Source organism: Xiphias gladius, chromosome 11 (genome assembly GCF_016859285.1).
Source record: "Xiphias gladius isolate SHS-SW01 ecotype Sanya breed wild chromosome 11, ASM1685928v1, whole genome shotgun sequence".
NCBI lineage: Eukaryota > Metazoa > Chordata > Actinopteri > Istiophoriformes > Xiphiidae > Xiphias > Xiphias gladius.
In genome coordinates, this window is record NC_053410.1 from 3659534 (window position 1) to 3682131 (window position 22598).

At 40.3% G+C, this 22598-nt stretch overlaps 1 protein-coding gene across 1 annotated transcript in view; it reads left to right on the plus strand.

The window, feature by feature from the left end:
* LOC120796097 (pro-neuregulin-3, membrane-bound isoform) overlaps positions 1-22598 on the plus strand; it is a 334227-nt gene that overhangs the window by 255666 nt on the left and 55963 nt on the right. The window contains exon 3 of the mRNA XM_040138459.1: positions 17051-17124. Coding sequence (XP_039994393.1) covers positions 17051-17124 — 74 coding nt within the window. The remainder of the gene's footprint in view (positions 1-17050; positions 17125-22598) is intronic.

Here is a 22598-nt window from a genome sequence, read left to right on the forward strand (position 1 = left end):
GCTGATCGTGAAACATTTGTGTGTGCAGGTTTGAGACTCTTAACACACCAATGAACGTTGCATTTTGGTGCTGCTGTTAAACTTGGACATCTGGCCTTTTTAGGAAATTTTCATGAGGGAATAGCCTTGTGTTTTAATTTCATGATCTGTAAATGACGTGCCATTAATCTAGCAATGTTTAAGACACAGTGTTATTGGATTAATAAACTGGAAGTTGGACACAACAATGTAAATTACTTCTTCTTTCATTTAATTTACTTACAAAACAAGACAAGACATCACAAATCACACATCATACATGGACAAAGCAATAAGGGAGGGCATATACGTAAGACGTAAGATCTAATTGCTTATTACCACGATTTCGCAAACACCACTCAAATCCCAAATCCCTTTCCCATTAACTTGATTTTTTTCCAAGATGTTTATGCAAAGGAATATGCATTTGTGATCACAGTAATTTAATAAAAAAATCATCAAATACACCGATTATCACTACTTTTGCTTATCACCTAACTTCCACAAACCATCCATTTCTCACTCTCTCATTTGTACTGTCACTCTACCTCTTTCCCTCAAGTTTTGTCTAAAAAAGACTCTTTGCTAACTTTTGGACGAGGTTGAACAAAACGGATTTGGCGGCAGCAGTTACAGCCTCCCTCTCATTTCTTTCCTCTTTCCAAAAATGATGAATCCGTAGGCAGGGTGCGTTTCTCAGGTCTTTTTGGGTCAGATGCGCCGCTACCTGCGGCACAACGGAAGTCTTGTGTAAACGGCTTTTCCTGTAATGTAGTAATTATTTCCTCTTGCTTCTTTCTTGTCCTTATAACAAAGCTCTTTTCCCCTTTTTTTTCCTCCCTTCTCCAAAGAATGCTGTTGCCAACACATTTTTTTGGGAGAGTCACTTTTGCTTTTGTTGTTGCAGTTATTTTCTTCCAGTTGCCGTCCTCTTTATTGTCTGCCATCTTTGGTGGAGTTTAATGTGCTGTTGTTCAAGGTTAAAAATGACGAGGATAAAGTGAGTTTCACCGTTCGGCAAACTTGTCTTCTCTTGTTTTTATTCCTCTCAATGTCTCTTGATTCATTGCGAGAGAGGCTGACTGTTAAGCTTAACACTGAGCTTAACCAAGGCCAACCTCATTCGAGACTTGAACTGACCTGATTTTCTTTCTTTTGTTCGTCGGTTTCTCGTTCTTCTTCCACTAAGACTGCGTGCCAATAGTCACCATTTTAGCATCATCATCTGTCTGTATCTCAGATACCGTCTGAAGGAGAGAATTAGTCCATATTAAAGTACTGTAATGCCACTTCTAATGTCATGTGCTCAAGAGTCTCACTAGATTCTTGACATGAGAGCTTTTGTGTGAAGCACAGTTTTCAGTCATTCTTTCTTCAGAACCATGAATATGACAGGCTGAAGTACTGTGAAACACCTTCTGACTGCTTCACAATCTACTGTGTGTCCTAAGCGGTTTTGTGAGCATCTAATGTCCTGTGTAAATTTCCAAGTAATCTCAGTTGGGTGTAAAAGTGCGGCGACATCTTTCAGTTTGCTCTCTTGTGTGCAATATTTACGTATGCAGTTATGTTTGACTGTGCAATTTCAGAGTGTGAAATTTATGCACTACATGGTGCCCTCAAATATCCCACAACAGAACATAAAAGTGGTGTCCTTGTTTTACATCAGTTTTGGCAATGATTTTCTTTTGCTAAACATGTAAGTTATAGTTATGCCATACAGCACCCTTCACTGATTTTCAAAAAAATGATGATTGAATTGTCCAAATCTAATTTGACCACAGTGAACTGTTGTTTAAGATAAAGTCAGTATGAACAAGCGAGTGACTTGGACACCACCACTGTCTACAAGGGAACTTTTTTTAATCTGTACTGTTATTAGTCCATGTTTTGACAGTGTTTTGTCAAACAGCTCCATAAATCAAATCTTTTCTCTAAAAGAGTCGTGAAACAAGGTAGCTATGAATAGCAGTTCGGTTAGATCACACTTCTGAAGAATGACAGATGATACTCTTTGAAGAGAAATTATCCTGGACGCCAGACAGTGCGGGGCACCATTTCGGGGCACCACTGTAGCGCACCGGTGATATGTAGGCTTGTGGTAAGCTGTAAGCGCCGAATGCATGGGGCTTTCGCTCATTCAGTCATCGCTGTTTCTTTCCCACCCAGTGGAAGTTTCAGTATGTCAGGTCAAAGATCGAGTCACATGCTAAACTTTGGACAAAAACGGTGGGTTAGTCGAGTATTTAGTTTATCCAGCTCGTATCCCTCTCTTGTCTGCAGCACAATAGCACCATCGGGCTTCATTTCAGATAAGGTCCCATACCCGATCTCAGACAGTCTTTTTGTTAAATAATCGTCATATTTCAAACTTCTTGTAAATTGTACATTTCTATCAATTTTATATCACTGCTTAGTTCTTGGAATATTGATGACTTACACAATCTTTGTTTTTATCTTTTCCTTGATCAAGTATGACTATTGATATTTATATAGGGGAGGTATCTTTATAAGCCATTTTTGCATTCCAACCTCTCCTGCATAATCTTCAAACTTTTAAAATTTGAACTGTCTTCTATACTTATGTGCAAATAAACAAAGAGAAATTAAAGTAAAAATAAAAACTCCTCTCATTCTCTTCTTCCTGCGGAGGATAAACGTCACAGTTTTAACAAAGACGCACGTCTCCACAAAAGCAATCCCGCTTTGTTTGAGGGTTCACTTGGAGGGCAACATCAGAGAACACTAGAGGTCATCACTTTAGCTGTGAATGAATGCACACCCGTCAGGTTTCCTTTTGTGATCATCTGTTACCTGATTCCCCACCTGCCTGAATAAATGTTCTTCTGCTTGATTTTATCCTAATGTCTTCAAATTGGCATGCTTGCTCTGCAGCAGTCCTTATCAGCTTCTGCTTTATGCTGATTTGCATCTAACTTGTTTTTGTCTGGATAAATATAACAGAGCTTTTAGTCCTCAGAGAAATATTTTCTACTCTTGTATTTCCATGTAGAGTAGAAACCAAAGCCATCAGTCGAAATAATCACCTGTCAAGTGTGATAGCTCAGGAACTGGAGGAGCGTTTGCTGGGATAATAATTGTTTTTTATCACGATTTTGACATCTATCTCTCATGCTTAGGGAACTGTGTACGTCAAAGTCCTTAATCATCACTGTGGGGTAATAATCCTCTGAAAATTGGTAATGCCCCAATAATCCCTTCCCGTAGCCTCAGGTTGTGTTTTGATTAAAGTGAAATTCTTCCTTTTTTTTCCTGGAGGTAATGGGGTTTGATATAGGCACATATATGGATTAAATAAGGAAACATTTTTTATCTGATATTTTTACGACTGATCATATGCATCACAATAATCTTGGTGGTGCTTTCCTAATGCTAGGCTGCAATCCCAAAAACACAACCCGGAGTTTAAGAAACAAGCATCTAACGCAAGCACTGCACAGTTTCCAAAAGCCAAATTACAGTTCTTTCACTTTCTGAGACTCAGACTGCAATTTTACTGGAATTGGGAACATGTTTTACTGAAACATTACCTAATTTATACCTTCACTCAGACATTTGTTTCTGACGGGAACCATCGTTTGCCAGGTAAAACATCATAGCATCAGTTTTGTCTTGCCAGCATTTGCTCCTCCATTGCCTGTGCTCCACATGGACGACTACTCTCTCTCAAAAAAATAATTGGCTTGCAGTGCGTGTGATGCTGCTTTCAATTGCTCCATGTAAGTAGCCTCTTACTGGTTATGAAGATTTGAATTCAGCTGGTCATGCACTCAAGTGCTTCAGGTCAGAAATAATGACAAAATGGATCCTGTAGCTTGTTTTTGCTTTTCTTGGCTGTAGCATTATTTGCAGACTAAGGGCAGAAAGATACTTCGTTCTTTAGTTGCAGAAGAATAAATAATAATTTAATAGTTAAATACAATAATGCAATTTCACTTCTGACGATGGTAAACAATCTGTATATGTTATTTTACTTTCAATTACGATTAAAATTAGAAACGCTAAACCATGAGAAATTTCCAGTTTAAAGTTAGCAAGGATAAGCTACAAATGGAAATGATGCGTTATCTACATATAAAATAACAGCGTTCCGAATCTCCCTGTGAAGGCAAACTGAGGCAACATGAGATGACCTCTTATCAGTGTAGTTTCTATTTGTTCAGTGAACAGAATCATCTACCTTCATACACATACACTTCAGATTTTCCGGTGGATTTATTTCTAATCGTATATCAACTGTGTTTGCAGCTGCTCTCAGTCACACTGCTGATGGGTAACGGTGTATTGTTCCTATAGTGAAATTACATTTTACATGCATAAGAATTTAAATCCAAGCATAAACATGTGGGAGATGAAGGGGCTGCCAGTTTCCAGAAGGTTATAATTTAAAATTCCTTTGTGAAGTATTATCCTTGCCAAATGATTTCTTAGCCGTGCCCTCTAACGGGATCAGCGGCATGCAAGTGACACTTTCACAATAAGAAAATATTTCCGAAGGGACACAAAATCATCTGAAAAAAGAAACCAAAAGGGGCAAGTTTAATTATCTGATAACCCTGACGGGCTTTTCTGCTGCTTAATTTTGTCCAAAGGTCAAAGCTTTCATGAGACTATTGTTCTTCAACATAACTCCACACTCTCCTGCATTAATCTTCCTCTGGCATTTGGATGTTTTGGTATATTTTCTGGAGTTAGGATATGATAAAGCTGCCATCCCTGTGGTACCTCATTTAAACAAGTCCATGGTTCCTTTTGTTTCAACTGCCAAAGGGCACCACAGCATCTCAGGCAGAAAACAAGTAAAACTTAGGGTGGAAACCCTCATCATTACAAATTATAACAGAGGAAAGGGCAAAGTATAGTTTAGAACAAAGTCATAGTCAACATACTGGATTTCTGGGAGTTGTCAAAGTATAACAGCCTCCACTCTCCTGGTTACAGGAATTCCAAAAGATTCTGCACCTGGCTGCAGAGATTTGCTTCCTTTCATCTACAAAAACATTACTGAGCTCCAACACTGATGTTCTGCAGTAACGCCCGCCTTGTAGATGATGTTCCACTTCATCCCAAAGGTGCTGGACAGGGTTTAGGTCAGGGCATTGTGTAGGCCAGTCATGGTCTGCCCCACCAAACTGGACCCGGCTTTGTGCACAGAGCTGTGTAATGTTTATACGGAAAAAAGTTTTCTCCAAACTGTTACCACAAAGCTGGAAGCACACTACTGTCTAAAATATGACAGTACACTGTAGGTTCTCTTTACTTAAATCGATAAGGAAATTAGCCAGAAGCATGAAAAACAGCCCCTTGATCAAAAGTATGTGTACAGGGATGTCCTCTCAGACAGAGAAGATTAAATTTAGGTATCACAAAACAATGATCAGACAATGAACACAATCACAACAGTAACCCTAATTTTAGCATCAAGTCAACTGAGTGTATGTGAGTTTGTACTGTACCTGGGGTAGATTTGGTGTGTCCCAAGGATGTTGAGAATCAATGTTTGAATAATCTTCAGTAAATTTAAAGACTGTTATCAGCATTGTAAATGCAAGTTTAGAGTGAAAAAAAAAAAAAGGGAAAGGAGCACAATGCAAAAATTTGGGCACCCAAATGGATTTTCAGCTCTCAGATAACTTTTACCAAGGGCTCAGACCTTAATTAGCTTGTTAGGGCTATGGCTTGTTCACAGTCACTGTTTGCAAAGGCCAAGTAATGCACATTTCAAAGATTTATAAATACTCTGACTCTCCAAACCTTATCCCAACAATCAGTAACCGTTGGCTCCTTTTAGCAGCTGCCCAGCTCTCTGAAAATTAAAATAATTGATGCCCACAAAGCAGGAGAAGGCTGTAAGAAGATAGCAAAGCGTTTTCAGGTCACTGTTTCCTCAGTTCGTAATGTAATTAAGAAATGGCAGTTAAAAGTTACAGTGGAGGTCAAGTCGAGGTCTGGAAGACCAAGAAAACTATCAGAGAGAAATGCTGGAAAGTAAAAGTTTTACTCTAAAAAACCTTCAGGAATATTTAGCAGACTCTGGAGTGGTGGTGCGCTGTTCTAGTGTGCAGTAGAACTTTTCAGCCAACAATGAGCAAAGATATATTTGGAGAAAAGAGGTTGCATATTTTAATGAAAAAGAACACCTCTCCAACTGTTAAGCAAAGATGTGGATCGATCATGCTTAGGGCTTGTGTTGCGGCCAGTGGCACAGGGAGCATTTCACTGGACGAGGGAAAAATGGATTCAGTTAAAATACCAGCAAATTCTGGGAGCAAACGTCAGGCCGTCTGTAAAAAAGCTGAAGTTGAAGAGAGGCAGGCTTCTACAACAGGATAACGATCCTCAATGCATCTCAGTATCCACAATGGACTACATCAAGATGTGCAAGCTGAAGGTTTTGCCGTGGCCCTCACAGTCCCCCGACCTAAACATCATGGAAAATCTGTGGATCTTGCAGTGCATGCAAGACGGCCAGAGAATCTCAACGGACTAGAAGCCTTTTGCAATGAAGAATGGGCGAAAAACATCTCAAACAAGAACGTAAAGACTCTTAGCTGCTACAAAAAGTGTATACAAGCTGTGATACTTGCCAAATTTTGACCAGGGGTGCCCAGACTTTTTCATTCCACTGTATGTCTATGCATACCATACAGGTTGCTGTTGTTGAAAGGGGGGGTAGCTGCTTGTCACTGGCAGAGATAACAGCTAATTTGATCGATCTAAGTACCTCAGTACCACCTTTAACATTCAGATGCAATGAAGAGATATTCCCTAAATTCCACTGTCCTTAGAACGAACAAACCATCTAATCAAAGTGACTTGGGGGTTGGGGGGATTATTAAGCACAGAGATAAGTGGTTTAAGTGATAAAGTGTTAATATTCATAAGGAGAGAAAGCCAAAGACAGGGAGAGAAATGGAGAGATGGGGCAGAATGAAAGAAAGATAAGGGATAAGATATTAAGTGTTATCTCACCGTTAATGGTATTTCCAGCCCCTATCAAGATCACTGCAGAGGAATGTATTTATAGAGTGCGAGATGATAGTCTTCTACAGTAGAAAAGGTATTTAGGTGACTTCTACTGAACTGGAGCGAAGAGCTGTGTGTAAAGTGAGGACATTATCAAGCAGACAGAGAATCCTCATTCTCGTGCTGGCCTTTGACTAAATCGAGAATCTTTTGTTTTCTGTTATTTGCTGTTGTCTCTCTCATTCCTGCTGTGTCACTACTAGATTCGGTTAGGGAACGACCACGGCTGGTTAGGAAAAGATTATGGTTAAGGTAAAGTGTTACGTACTCACCTCTTACAGGCTTGAAAGTTGGTCAAGGTGGTTATGTCCAGGTATTTCTATTTCGCCTTGTCGTATTTGCTGAATAGGGCACTACAGCAAATGCTACTACATGCAGCTGGTGGTTTTTCATTCACTATGACAGAGAGGGGTGATCACAGTGAGTTGAAGGGTTGTAGAGGAGATAGCTTTGCTACTTGTGCGCTAATGTTGCCTTCAGTTTTAACAATCCCAACCAGCTTTGGAAACTTGTAGGAGAAAACACAAGCAGCCCAAGCTGACCAGTTTCAGTTCTTGCAGTCTCCATGTAGCCTCCTCATTCCTCAAGGTGTAGTTCGATTTTTGAGGAGGAGACAACATTAGCTGCGGCAGCTACATGTGTAGACTCCACAACTACACTGTAATGCCTTAACACACAGCCTAAATAAGGCTTTACTTTTGTAAATCCAAGCGAACTTTTCAGAAGCTCCATGATGGTTGATACTCAAAACATACGGTAGGTTTTAGATGAAGTATCCCTTTATGGTTAGGGAAAGATCACCTTGAAAGAAGCCAGCAATGGAGTTGATAGGAGATGGGATGCAAACTGTGGACCTTTGCTGTCGAAGCCAGATGCTTTGTCCATGCATCTATCCAACCCAAAATCATCAATAAGAGGGGTTTTTTTACAATAAAATGAAAAAAATAATCATTCCAAACACAAAAGATTGCCATTTCAGCTGAAAGCGTACCCAGGTGTCCTGTTTTTAGTCTTGTTGCCAAACAAACAAAAGGCGACGGCTTCGGAATGATTTTGTTCGGAAACATTGATCAAGGAAGACAGGTTGCTGGGGAAAGGAGAGTTGCAGGGAGAGGGAGAATGCATGGAGGACAAAGGAGAGGAAGACAAAGAGTGGTGGTCTCTGATGAGATAAGGGCCACAATTATTGACTGTGCTGTAAACCAGGGTCTCTCTTTGAGAGAGGCTGAAACAAAATCTACAGTGTCCAACAGTTGCATCAGTAGTATGAATTTTCTAGCAAAACAATAGTTGATAATCGAACTATATATAACAGTAAAATACAGTGTTTACATTTTTACATGTACTGACATTTTGAAATATATTGGTTGTTTTGTGTTTTACAGTAGAATCCAAAGGTTTCCTCTGGGGGGGCACAGGAAATTGCCATTGTTGACATGGTAATAGGCAACAAAGCAATAAAACAGCGGGAAATTCGGGATAGAGTGCTAGCAGAAAATATCACTTTTGGGAATGAGCACGTTCAGCATAATGACAATTTCCGGAGTCCTAGAGAAATATAATATAAGGATGAAGCAGCTGTACACTGTTCCCCGTGTGAAGATGTCTTTTCAATAACCAATCAGGATACATACTGTTCACAGGTATGCATAATGTAAAGTACTGTAAAACTGTGGATTTACTTTATGTTAGCGAGTAATGGAGATGGAAGCCAAGCAAACTCCACATACATTCATCTTTTATGGATGAAGCTGGATTCAACCTGGCAAGAAATGTTACTGGCCAGAGAGCAGCCGTGGATGTCCTGGGCCAGAGAGGAGCCAACGTCACAGTGTGTGGAGCACTGTCCAGTGATGGTTTGCCGTTACACAAATCACTCATTGGCCCCTACGATATAGAGAGGCTCATTTCTCCTCTGGATGACCTGCACAATAGACACGGGCCAGCGGAGGAGAGAAGTCGAGGGGCAAGACACTCCCCCTGCCTTCGCTGTTGTGTGGGATAATGTGGCATTCCACCACCCTGCTGCAGTCACAGACTGGTCTGCTGCACATCCCAGGATATCAGTACTACTCCTGCCTCCGTACTCCCCCTTCCTAAACCCCATAGAGTAGTTTAGCGCTGCTTGGAGGTGGAAGGTTTTTGACCACCATCCACTTGGATAAGAAATTCCACAATATGCTTTCCAAGGTGTATCGCCGGAGAAGTCATAAGATGTGATGCTGATGAGAACTTATGGCCAAATGCAGGAGTGTGGGAGGACTAGGAACCTCAGTACCCCACAGATCTGATTTTTTGGGGGGGTTTGGTTATGTTTTTTGTTTTGCTTTTGTTTTGTTTTTTTAAATTATTATTGCAGGAATTTGTTTTTTTGTTTCAACTTTTTATATTTTTTTCAGGTAAATTACTACATGAAAAGATTTAGAAAAAATAAAGGTTATTGAAGTAAAATGCTGCATTTCTGATTTATTGTTGTTACATATACTTTAGTACAGTCAATTAAGTGACAATGTGTTATTCTTATTCTATAATGAAATACTGATTTATGTTAAAAATCATTCAAACATCCAAGATAGAAGGTCATCATTTATATAATGCCGCCTATTGTTAGTGTTTTTTGGGTCAGTGTGTCATGAGTGACAACGTATGCTTTTCTGAGTGAGAATTGTTTCCAGTATTATGGTCAAACAAACTTATTTTTGAGACATGTATGAAGTGTGATGGTGGTTTAATGAGTTATGGAGGTGAGATTAACTGTTTGGCCAAGATGCTTGTTGGTAATGCAGACTGTACTAAGAGAAGAGTGACTTCAGTATTGACCGATGCTTGGTAACAGTTGAAAACAACTGCAAGCTGTCTGAACAAACGACAAATGCAGTCTTTTTCTGGTGAGGACACAAGTCCTCTGTGGTTTGTTGTCTCTCATGTGTCTCGTCATTTCTTCTGTCTGGGGCTACTGACTGCTTGAGAGATACAGGATGAGCTAATGTAGCACTTTTGCTCTATTCCCAAGAGGGACTGCTTGGACAAATCCAGTTTCACTTTCTTTTTGGTTGGGCACTTCTGCAACATATGTGGTGCCAAACATCTTCCTCTGGCATCCTGTTTTAATTTTGGGATCAGCGACCATGTGGATCTGTAAATTATTGAGTAACCTCCTGCCTATGTTGAAAGAGTTGAGAGATGGAGGTGAGGTTTTACAGGACTCATGGTGAAATGGAGGAAAGGGCACACATTCAAACGCCACGGCATGTGTGCAACGTTCAGTAGGAGGCATGTTTTATTATTAAAAAAACGAAAGAAGCTCAGCAGTCAGTTGCACGTGACAACTGGAAACATCCAGAGAGAAAAAAGCAGGAAATGTTAAAGGTGACTGGGTACTTGGATATATATTGATGGCAGGACATTTAAACGGTTGGATTTCTCACTGACTTGCTCAGAATTTGATTTCCTGACTCGGGAAAACACTCATCACTGGTCTATTGGGGATCTGGATTCCGAGCCTTTGAAACTGACTTGACTCAGGTTGTGGTATAAACTTTAAAACTGGTTGGTTTAAGTTTTCCCTTACATTTTATTCCAAATGGGTCATGCCTACACTTCAACAGAACAGAAGCCCAGGGAGCTACACAGTGCCCTAAGATCCATTTTGACCAACTTTTAAATGGCTGACAAAAGGAACATTTTCTTCTTCCCCCTTGAAAATGTTAGGCTTACTCAAAAAGCTACTTTGATAATTATAACTCCATGAAGGCCATTTGCAAAGATTAAACTGGAATTGGATTAGACCACAATTAGATCAAGAGCATCTTTGGCAGCAATTATGTTCCTCCTAGTTTGTGAGATGGAGAGATTATTCGAAAATGTCATCTACTCTTGAACTAATTAGCTTCACAGAGACCTAATAGGTTCAAATTTTGTATAAATTACCTTTTGAAAAAGGTAATTTAAAAGGCAAATACAAACTTCAGATAAGACATTGAAATTGACTGGTTACATGCAACAAGTAGGAGTAATCTGCTATGTTTTGTCAGTTCCATCCACTGCATTAGGGAATTTATCTTTTCAGGGCACCCTGACCTAAAAGTTAAGTTAATGTTAATGCTTCAACCATTCATGGTTGAAGCATTAACTGCAGCATCTGCAGTTAATGTGTGGTCTGGGACCTTTTTTGCATGACATTTCCCATCTCTTTCTTCACTTGATTACTGTCTTCTCTTTGGTTTCAGGTATCTAACAAAGGCATCAAATTCACCAAAAAATAACTATAAAAATGTGTCTTGTGCCTTAGGAAACAGCCGTTTCAACAGTTTAAAGATTGGCTTACTGTGAGCTCTACATACTCCTCACTTTTTCATACTTCACGGCACTGTTAGCAAATCTCACATCCAGACACGTTTCATCTTTTGTCACTTGTCCCAGCAGGTTAGATTGATTACAATGAAAACACAGCTTAGTTTAGACATAGCTTGAGGGGGATCCACCTTGCCTTAGACTAAGACTAAAACTAAGACCATCCTAACTCTACAGACCGGTCTTGGAGATCTTTATGAATAAGCTCCTGGTGTTGTACTTGTATATGCAACATGTTCTTATTCATACTAAATTTTTAGTAACTTATGCTGATCAACAGTTAATTGTGGAAGCCATGCCATATTTATATTTGTGTATTCCACTCATCTGAATGTGGTTAGAGCTGTACTGGGACAAATGTTTGCCATGCTAGAGTTCCTATTGGACTGTGGTCCTTATCACTCATACATACAAAAGCACACACATGCACACTCACAAGCACTTCCAAGAGAACCTTTTGTCTGTGTGTGAAGTACAAACATACAAACACATTCATATACATGCACAGCAACACATACAACGCACACGTACTTTCACACCCTGCCTGCCTCTCATAAGCTGTAAGGCTGAGTCACTGCATCCCAGATGCATTTCAATCACCCTGTGTGGGGAAAAATGAGAGAAAAAAAACTTCCATTGATGCAAAGTGAGGCTAGAATTTCAGTTCAATTTTCTGTCCCATGAAAAAAGGGAGGAATGAATGGAAACACACGTGGGTGAGCGACATGTAATATCATTAAAGCAAAAAGTAATCATCTGAGGCCTCCTTTGAAGTCCCGGCTGTCAATTGTATTTAATGGTCTGAAAGTCTGATTAAACAATCCTCTGAGCTGCAAGTTGCTATTAAAGCCGAGCAGATATATGGGATTACATTGGGATTTGATACATCAAATGATATGGTTTTATTGAGTACCCACAGTAACAAACAGTTGTTAAATCTTCACTATCTGGGCTTATAACCTAATTTAAAAAAACGCAATGAAAGAATATCTGTTACACTCGCACATGGATTGCCATCTTCTTGTTTCTCATTATTACATCCAAAACTTGGTGAAGAATTTGCTTTCCAGTTGTGTGAATGAAGCAATGATAGTGCTTTATTGAATCAAGAAAACTTTGTGTTAAATGAACTTTCTCTATTTGGTTAATTGACTTGCTCAGTGTCTTATTCCCAGTGCTATAAAGCCCTGACCTTTCCCTTTAGAAGTACGTCTGCCTCAGTATAGGAAGTTTCATCTCAGTCATCACATTGCATCTTTACAAAATATTAAATAACCGAGTTTCCAAATGTGGAGTGAGTTATTCTGCATCAATTTTAAAAATGGGTCCATACTCACCGAAACGAATTACTGTTCGCTGCAAATTTAGAACAGTGATAGATTAGCAGGTTATCTATAAACAAGCGTTATTTGAAGCTTTTAAAATGTACGAAATTTAGATTGGGATGCAGTCTTGGAGATTTTTACCCTCTGAAATTCTTACTGAGCAGAATGTTGTGAGGTCAGGCTCCAAAGCATGACAGAAACAACACTTTTGCTTGGTCATTTCCTTTTATTTGTTGGCCATTTTACTGGAAGTGTATGGGCCATTTTGCTCAAAAATGAATTTCATGGTGAGAAAACGGCCCACAATGTAACGATAATTGAACAAATTTGTCACAGTCTGACCAATGCACTGTAGCATATTTTCTTTTAATAGACCGTTGAGTCACACATTGCTGTGTGGCTGCACTGTATTAAATTGGTGGAAATGGCCACCGTCAAAGGAGAGGGGAGCGGTTGTTTGGATCTCTAATATTTCTTTTGATGTTTGACACTGAAAATTGCCTCATTATTTTATTTGTATAACGTCTTTAATATTTGAGGGGGGAATGTTCGATTACGGAGAAGAAATTTTCAGAAATATATCTTCATTTGCCAGTTTCCAGTTTCTCTGGATTGGGCGAATTGTGTACATTACATGGATGCACAGCAGTGGAGAACATACCAGAGGTATATCATGCCATTCAACATGAGGAAAGAGCCCACTTGATGATTTCTGTCAGCCTGACTTGATGTTTCTTCTGATTTGGTCTTGGACCTTTTCAGGCAAGACCAAGAGTAATCAGTGCTTTTAAAGTCGGAGATTACAACATGTACAATTTGCAGAGTCAGTACAGTTCAAATCCTGCACTTGCAAGGTACATTCCTGAAGCATCCTTGGGCAAGGCACTTGAGCAACACCAACTGGAGTTGCCCGTAGCGGTACTGAGCAGCTTCAAAGTTTCAATGTTCCTGTGTAAGTGTCATGAAAAAGAGATCAATGCTAAATAAAACCATAAAATTTAACTCCAAAATGTTGTTTCTCTGTTGCCTGTGGTATACAGTATTTGCTTCTTTTCAGAGACACACAATCTGGACATAATGTATTAGTCATGAATGCAACTAGTTAACAGCACTGGAAAATGAATTGGGTCATTTCTGTTCTACTGTATGTAAATATGATATCGTGATTATGATCAAAACTAGTGGTCAAGTCAACTGAAAGTGGGCGAAGCTGAATCAAACGAAATGATCAAGTTTGTTTTTGCTTCAGTTTCGGTATGACCTTTTCAAAGAGCCAGAATCTGGCCGTGCTGTGTTCTTCATGAACTTCAGCATTAAGTTTACCTCACAGGGGACAAAATGCATGTTTTCCCACATATATGGAGAGAATTGTGCTCTCTCCCTACACGTTCTGTTATGCATATGTACAGTATGTGTGTCTTTGTGCACCGGCGCCTGTGTTTTTGCACTTCCCTCTGCAGAAATTCATTATCCTCCAGGCGGCATGTTTATATAAATATCCCCTGCTCTGAGATTCACACACATGTGAATGCAATCTCATCCTCTTTTATTTTAATTAATGACTGTGGTGCTAATTAGAAGGCATGCAACTCTTCAGCACCCTCCAACTGTCTCCCATCCAGTCTCAGATTCACTCCTCCAAGCTTTATGAAGTAACGCTCTGATGTGGCTTGATTTCTGCTTTTCTTATGCCAGTGCTGTTGCCAGCAGAGTTTGTGGGATACGATAGCGTCGTATGCTACACGGTATCAGATTCAATGAAAGATATTACAGCAGTCTCTATGGAGCTCGTGGCCGACACAACAAGGAGTCGGGTTATGTCACGGTGGCATGGAGAGATGTTAAATGACCATATATTTAGCGCTGAGAAAAGCCCTTCTGTGTTTTCAGTGACATGTTGACATCTTAGACTTCAATAGGAAGCTGACAGCTGAATACCAAATAGCACCATATCAACTACTTTCACTGGGGTTTTAAAATTCTACTCAAATTGTGACTTTCAAATAAGGCAACCGCGTTTGTTTGTGTTTTGTTTTGTTCTCCTGCTCCCACACAACACACATCCGGCATCACACATCGCAACAGTAAAAGCTGAGAGGAACAAACTCGGAGGGGAGGCAGCCACACTGACACCTTGGACAAACGAGGAGATCGTTGTGGCCCCCTCAACAGCACGGTTGATACCCTGATCACCTGTCATCAAAATGATGCGGTGTGATGAATGTGACTAGAAGAAAGCCCTCGTACATGCAGTATGTTAAGGAGAACATGCGGTTGTTTGCTAAACCACATATGTCCTTGGCTTAGTATGACAACCAGTGTTTACCATTCATGATAGAAATGTGACTCGTTCGCTAATGGAAACAGTGAATACAGTTGGCTTTAAGGTCCAGTTTGCATTCAGACTGCAATCAAACTACAGTGTCAAACTACAGTGATGAACCAATGTCAGTTTACCTATTGTCTGAGTAGGAAAGGCACAGGTGAAACAGGTGTTAACGATGGCTCAGTTCCATCACCTGTACCAGTAAGCCATGCCGGTGAGCCAAATTCGTAATACTGGCAACCTGGAAATAGCTCACTTAAGTGGAATGAAGTTATTTTATTTTATGACAATCCAAAGTTTCTGCTTTGAATTAGGTCTATGTTCTGTATTTCTCTTGTCGCTGACACTTCCGTGGTCCAATTCCATACGGCATGCTAACTGTATATACTATGTACTGAATGCTCATTGCGCACATGTACACTTTGCACTTATCTGTTGGGTTCAGAATCAGCACTAAACGTCAAAAACTGTCGTCTCACCGTATGTCTCACCGTATCTGCCCCCCTCCCCCTCCAAACAGAGAAGATGCTCTGTAAGCACACCACTGGCCTGCAGAGTCGAGTGCATCTATCCCCACCTACTGCAACTCAGTTAATAATTGAAAACCCCTCACTGTAGATGAAAGACAAAAAGGGGGTAGCCACTTTCACTCAGCACGGAACCAAATCTTTGATATGTCACATTGTGTTCTTTTGTGAGTTAGATCTCTACGGGCGGCTCTGGGGTTCTATCTGGGCGGACATAGGTGTTCTCTCAGCTGGGGGTTTCCAAAGAGCAGAGGCCACTGGGATATGTATATTTGCTCTGCTGTCGGCTTGTCAGAGTAGATACAGATTAACTCCAGGAGTGTCAGTGAAACAAAGCCACAGGGGGTAAACGGGAGAAAAATTGGAATGCAGGTTGGATAGAAGAGAAAACTGAGACTTAGTGAAGGAGACTAGTTGAGAAAGCGACCGAATGATAGCTTGAGTACATATGGTGGGGTCAAATCCGGAGAGGTAGCACAAGTTACTTCTGTTTCCGAAGTTTTTATTTTATTTGCATGTACAAGACTTGAATTTTTCCTCAAGAGGGACGGAGAAAAACAGAACAGCAAGCGAGGTAGGAATGGCCAGAGGCAGAGATTGATATCCGCACGAACTGAGGCAGTCAATTAGGCTTTACACTGCACACTGGCATTTTAGCCTTCATACTATCTCTGTGCACTGTAGGACACAGTTACACTTCCATATGTTGATAGGGGTATATTTATTGGACTGAAACTAATTAAAAACACATCTTGGCAATGCATAGCCTTTTCTTAGGACATTTCTGAAGAGCAGCCCGAGCACATTTCTGAATTCATTAGCTGCTTAATGATCATTGCTTGACCGACACTATCACTAATGTGCCAATCAAATCCAACAGTTTAAACTTCTTGAAGTTTGAGGACTGTCCAGAAATTGAACACTCTTGCTGGGGTTAAGTGCATGAAGGAAAACCATCTTTTCCCAGCAGGTCGGTCGTCATTGGCAAGTTCAGCTACATCTTAACTGTTTTTCTTTTCTTAGGAGAAAGTTTTACATTTGGATTTGTCATGTGGTGTGTTCTGTGAGGGCTTCCTATGACCAAGCAAGGAACCTGAAACTCATTTAAGTGCACACAGAGGAAGGTTACAGGGTCTCCGTTGAGGGGGAATCGGATGCTCCTTTTCTGCTGCAGCCCCATTTTGTGATTTGGGCAGAGGTCTTCTTCAAAAAAAGTGCTGGTTCCAGGCCCTAAAGATCTCCTCGCTATTAATTTCTTCCTGTCAGCTCGCCTTATTTTGCACTTTTTGTTAACTCAGCTTGCTTCCATGAGGACTGAGCCTTACCGTGAGTGCATTTGTCTCAAAACATGAGGAGGCAGTTTTTGTGCAGCTCTTGCATTTACATCAGTTGTACTGGAATTTGCTCCCTGGCACGTCTAGCTGACTGATTATTTTTCCTTTTTTCTCCACCAGGTGTCGAGAAGGCTACCAGGGAATCCGCTGCGACCAGTTTCTGCCCAAGACAGACTCCATCCTGTCTGACCCAAGTAAGTTTCCACATTTTTTTACTTCGATGTGTTCAGTGCACCAACAGCTATCACTAGACCATAGGATCAAACGTTTAGCAGTCCACATGAGGGAAACGGAGGGGGTCGTATTTCCTCTCATCATTCTGATAAGGTTCAACTGGAAGAACATTTACTCTTCAGAGTCCTGATCTGTATTAATGACGCACTAGGGAAAATCAGATGTTCACAGTCTTACACCGACATTTACCATACGTGTTCTCACTACCAGTTCCTCAGTTCTGCCACGCAAACATTATACACGACCGACTAACATATAATAAAATTACCTTGGTGACTGATACAGGGCCCCTCAACCAGGCAAAAATCCATAGCTAGAATTTCGTCTTACTGTATTTTTCCCTTGAAATCTGCTCGTATGGTATTTCTTCAGAAATGCCGTCAGTCATTGCAGCAACGCCGACACGAGCCAGTTTCTCCTCCTACTACAAGTCATATCGGATAAGAAATTCTATCAGTGTCCCAGAACTAAACTTTCCATCTGCAACTAAGTGCACAACGGACAGTGGATTTCGCATCAGTGGTTTTTAATGCTGGTTTTTGAATGTACCAGCTAGATAGTTGTTGTCACCCGGCATTCCAGGTGAGCGTCAGTCCCTGATTAGATGACCAGCAGGGCAGCGGGTGTAACACTGAAAACCGCTGCTGTTACATGCACTGATACACACAGTGAAACAAAAGCACTGCAAAGCATTAAAGCGGCAAGTATTCCTTGACAAATTCCAAGATGGAAGTGAGTTTCTTTACTTTATACACATAAAAACATTGAAAACAACACGAGAAAGTGAAATATGAAGCAGAAAACTACTGGATCTTAAAAATTATATTTCTGACACTTACAAACAACCTCCAGTCAATCTTTCTTTTATGTTTAAGTAACAATATTTTAGGGTTTAGAGCATTTGAACCTTAAATATTCTTTCTTCTGTTTAACTCAGCTCTTGCTTTACATAAACTCATTATTGGTCCTCCTATTACTTTTTCATTTTCTTCTCTCTTCACTGCTTTCTCGAATACCCTCTCCTACTCAGACTAATGTCACTTCTCCCATTTCTTTATCTTCTCAATGTCATATAGCTGAGGGAAGAACACAAATTGCCCTAACTTCTGTCCTTACCACTCGCTGTCTATGCCATACTCATTTCCTCGTTCCTCTCAGCTCCCTCCAAAAAAAACATGCAACCTTGTCACTGGGGCACTAACATTGTGGCAGTACAATAGCTTATCTGTGACTTTTCTGCTAACAAGCCACGTGCTGTAATAGCACCATTCACCGCAAAAGGACGAGGACGTGCCGTGGGGAGTTTTACTTCGTATGTGTCCGGTGTCAAAAACCCCCTCTGTGGTAATAATATGAAATTAAAATTTCTCATTATGAATATGAAATTCTCTACTTGATTGCAAGGGAAAATGTGCCATAAATGAGACATGTAAATTAAATGTGGCAAATGCAACAACGCTGTTATCACTTGCTCTTTCTTAATATCCTTTACTTTCTAGATCATTAATTAAGTCTCTGAAATTAGTTTTTTATTCCAAGCAAGTATTAGGGTAATTGTCCTTGTTAGAACAACACTGGCGCTCATTCAAGTGACACCCATCGCTTTGTTTGTGCACCAAACCTACTGACCTGAACAAATTGGTGGCTAAGAGCCGTTACCATCCTCATCACTAAAACAATTTGTCAAATGTCAGATGGAAACAGTTGTTGATTGTGTTGCAACTGTATCTGTTGATCGTAGTGAAAAAGCATTAGAAAATATGTTCCCAGTGTCATTGTAAACACCCCTGGACACTGTTGCATGGGCTAAAGGGGTCAGCGGCTCCCTAAACCCGATTTTATATTTGCAATTAATTAAAATTTCTCTCTGTAAAAGTCACAAGGCTTTTGTCTAAAGTATGTTCGGATCACGTTTATGCTCGGATCCCAATCTGAGTCCTTCAATGTCAATACAAGTCTTATGACTTGATTTTTTTTAAGCACAGTGCAGACATTAAAACAAGTAGGGGTATTTAAGTACATTTCACAACTTCTAAGAAAATTTAAACTGCATCAAGGGTTTCCTTCCACAGAGTTTTATAATAATTTATAGGCGAGCCCATAACTCCACATACAGAATATAGAGAATTAAATTTCTAACTATTAAGAAATAATGAATAAATATTCACTTGGATTTAAATAAAACAACCCTTTGGAAGTTAACAAGTGTTATTAAATTCCACACAACTTTCTAAACTTAGAAAACATCCCAGGAAACTAAACTACTGAAATGTGAAATAAAGTCTCACTGTCTAGCCTGTAATATGTGTTCAGGTGCAGTTTTCAGCTGTTTCCAACAGCAGCGTTTTCAGAGTTAAGGTCAGGAGGCGGAGGTTGTGTATGTACTGAATCTGTGTATGCTTGGAAACTGCAGAAGGTAGCGGCACGCCCTGGCTTCTCTGGGTCCTATACAAACAAGCTCTAGCATCTGTTTGTAGACTCTTAGAGGCTCAACAATTTTTCCATTTAACTCCAGGGGTGAAGAGAATTGAGTTTCAACATCAAGAAACTAAGGTGCACTCTGACAAAACAAGAACCAAATCTCAACCATAACCTCAAATTGGTTTTCTCACCTAAGTCCTACACTGATTATTAGTCTATTAATCGACAGGACTCTTTCAGGTGAATTTCCATATAAATTGTCTGGGAGTTACCAAGCCACTACCGGGGGGGGGGGGGTATTGTGTTTTCACTGTTTGGAATCCAGACTGAACCCCTGGTACACATCCCCAACGTCTCCCTGCTTGTATCCGCTTTAGCGCACACCACTTTGCCTCATTCATTTCTGATCTCACTTTGCAACTTTCTCTAGCTCTCTCCAAAATCTCTATCCTCAATTCATTTTCTGATCGTAAGAATCGATTGGCCTACTTTCAGGTCATTCTTTTCACTGGCTTCAAACCCGCTCTCAACTACCTCCTTTATTTCTGACAAGTCTCTGTTATCTGTCCTCTTCTAAAAAACACAGTCTCTTATGTCCTATGGATTTCTTTTTTCAGTAACACCACCTTTGTTTTCTTCCTTTTTTTCCCCTCATTTTATTCAACTACGTCCTGCTTCAAAAAGTTGGTAAGTGCAAAGTTGGAAAAGAAGAGTAGCAGAATGTGGCCTCCCTCTTCTTTCCTCACCCCTTGGATAATCTTGTCATAGCTTCACTCTCCTTGACTCCTTTGCTCACAGCTCATCAAATCCTAATTTCCCGGGTTACCTATGTGTCTCGTGCTCGAGCTTGCCTCAGTGTTGACATCACTGTTCCCTCCTCCAAATTTCCCTCCAGACAGCCCCCTCTCGCCCCCATCCGTCTCTTGCTAACCTCCTCCGTGCCATCCTTTCCTCAACACGCATCTTGTCCAAGCATCAGACCTCATCCCTTTTCCCCAGTCTACAGTTCTCTGTCCAACTCATCTCCTAACGCTAAGTGGCACGGGCCTCAGATGGACTGAGACTTGAATTGTGCTAGCTAAAAAGGTTCACCAGCAGGGCAGATAAATGCTGCCAAGGACCTCTGGCAAGCCGCAGTCTCGACAGAAGGGAAGAAAGGGCACGAGTGAGGATGAATCAGGCTGGATGGAAGTGGGTTTATCTTCTGAGCTGGGCTATCACACTGTCTCAAGGTCTCAGAAGACGAAAGCAGTGTCATGACTTCAGCGGCCATGCAAACAGAATGAGAGCGAGATACAAGGCAAAGCAGAGACACAGAAATGTTTGTCATCTCAATAGAACAGGATCTACTACATCCTATCATTAAAATATTCAGACCATTGTTTAAATAAAATACTGGCTTTGTAGACTGGAAAACAATATTGACCTAAAATGGCACTCAGTAGAGCGCAGACCTCCACCAAGCCCAATGTCAAACAACATACACCAGACTTCAGATAAAAAAATTCAAATTCATAGTGAATGATCTGGATCTGCCCCAAAATTTAATGGGTTCTTCCCTGGCCCAGGCCCCATCCCTCCACCAAGTTCGGCGCAAATCAGTTCAGTACTCTTTGCATAATCCTCCTGACAAATAAACCGACAAACAAACCAAGAAACAGACATGCGTGAAAACATAACCTCCTTGGCGGAGGTAGTAATAGGCTCCAAGATGAATAACAAATGCAAGAGATAAATAAATGTCAGACAGGGTTACATAAAGCATTTGTCAAATTCAAGCCATTCAATTAATGGATTGGTCATTTAGTCTTTAGAATGTCAAAAAAAAATGTTGAAAATTCCCATTACAAGTTCTGAGAGCAAAAACTTTCAGATTTCTGGTTTTAACAGTCCAAATTCCAAAAATATTCAATTTACAATTATATAAAATGAGAAAAGCACAAATTCCTGCATCGGATTGCATTAATTTGTTCAGACCTTTTCAAACAAATGCTGTGCAGCCAAACATTGTTCAAAGCCAAAGAATTTTATTTTAGATTGAGTGGAGATCTCAAAGTTTTCAAAGCTACCAAATATGTAAAGGCTGAATTTTAAGAAACTGTGTACAAAATGATGCAGAAGGCATCATGAATATTTCCATTTGGTGGTAGCATGGAAGTCTTGAGTTTGAGTGTTTTATTCAGTGCAAACATCATATGGCCTCAATATAAAGCTGGATCAAGCTGGTACAGAATATGTATACAGTCAGTCATAGAGGGAACGTTACATAACATGAAAAAGGGGGAAAAGTCCATTTTAAGGGGTTAATCATCTATAAATATGTATTTTAGACTATCTTAGAATAATCATTAATTGATTAGGAGACTAATCGTTTCAGCATAACCATGTAACCACCTGTACCAGTTTGTTTTGTTTTGTTTTTGTTTTACTGGCCCGAGCTGTTCTGACTAACTGCACCAAAAAAACAAAATTTCAAATGAGCAACACACTTGCCACTCTTGAATGTAGTATGAGTCGTATGGCACAGCTTGAAACTTTCAAGGCAAAGACGGTGGAAAGTCTGCACATCCAACCCTAGTTGGGCATAGATGCAGGACAAAACAGCTTACAAAGAAAAAGGAGAGGTTTTCCACACAGTGAACTTTGCAAGGCCCCAAAAGAATTTTTATGGTTTTTCTGACAGCCTGACTGATAAAACGTTGGATCGAAATTTAGTGCGCGGGCAGCTGGAAGATTTTGAACCACATTCTGGCTCATAGAGGGTTAAAAGGACTGTGATGTAGGTAGGAGCCAGGTCTTAGACTCAATCAATCAAGATTTTAAACTCTCAAGTGTAAAAACTAACTCCCAGCCAGAACAGAGGATCTTAGCAGGGGTTACACGACTCATTGATTGTTCATTTAGTTCTCAAAATGCTGACAAGGCTCGACACTGAGTTTGTCTCCTAGCTTGCTTGATGGGATGTGTTTGACATCAAAGATTTGTTGAGGTTTTCCCGGAATCTGTCAAAGAG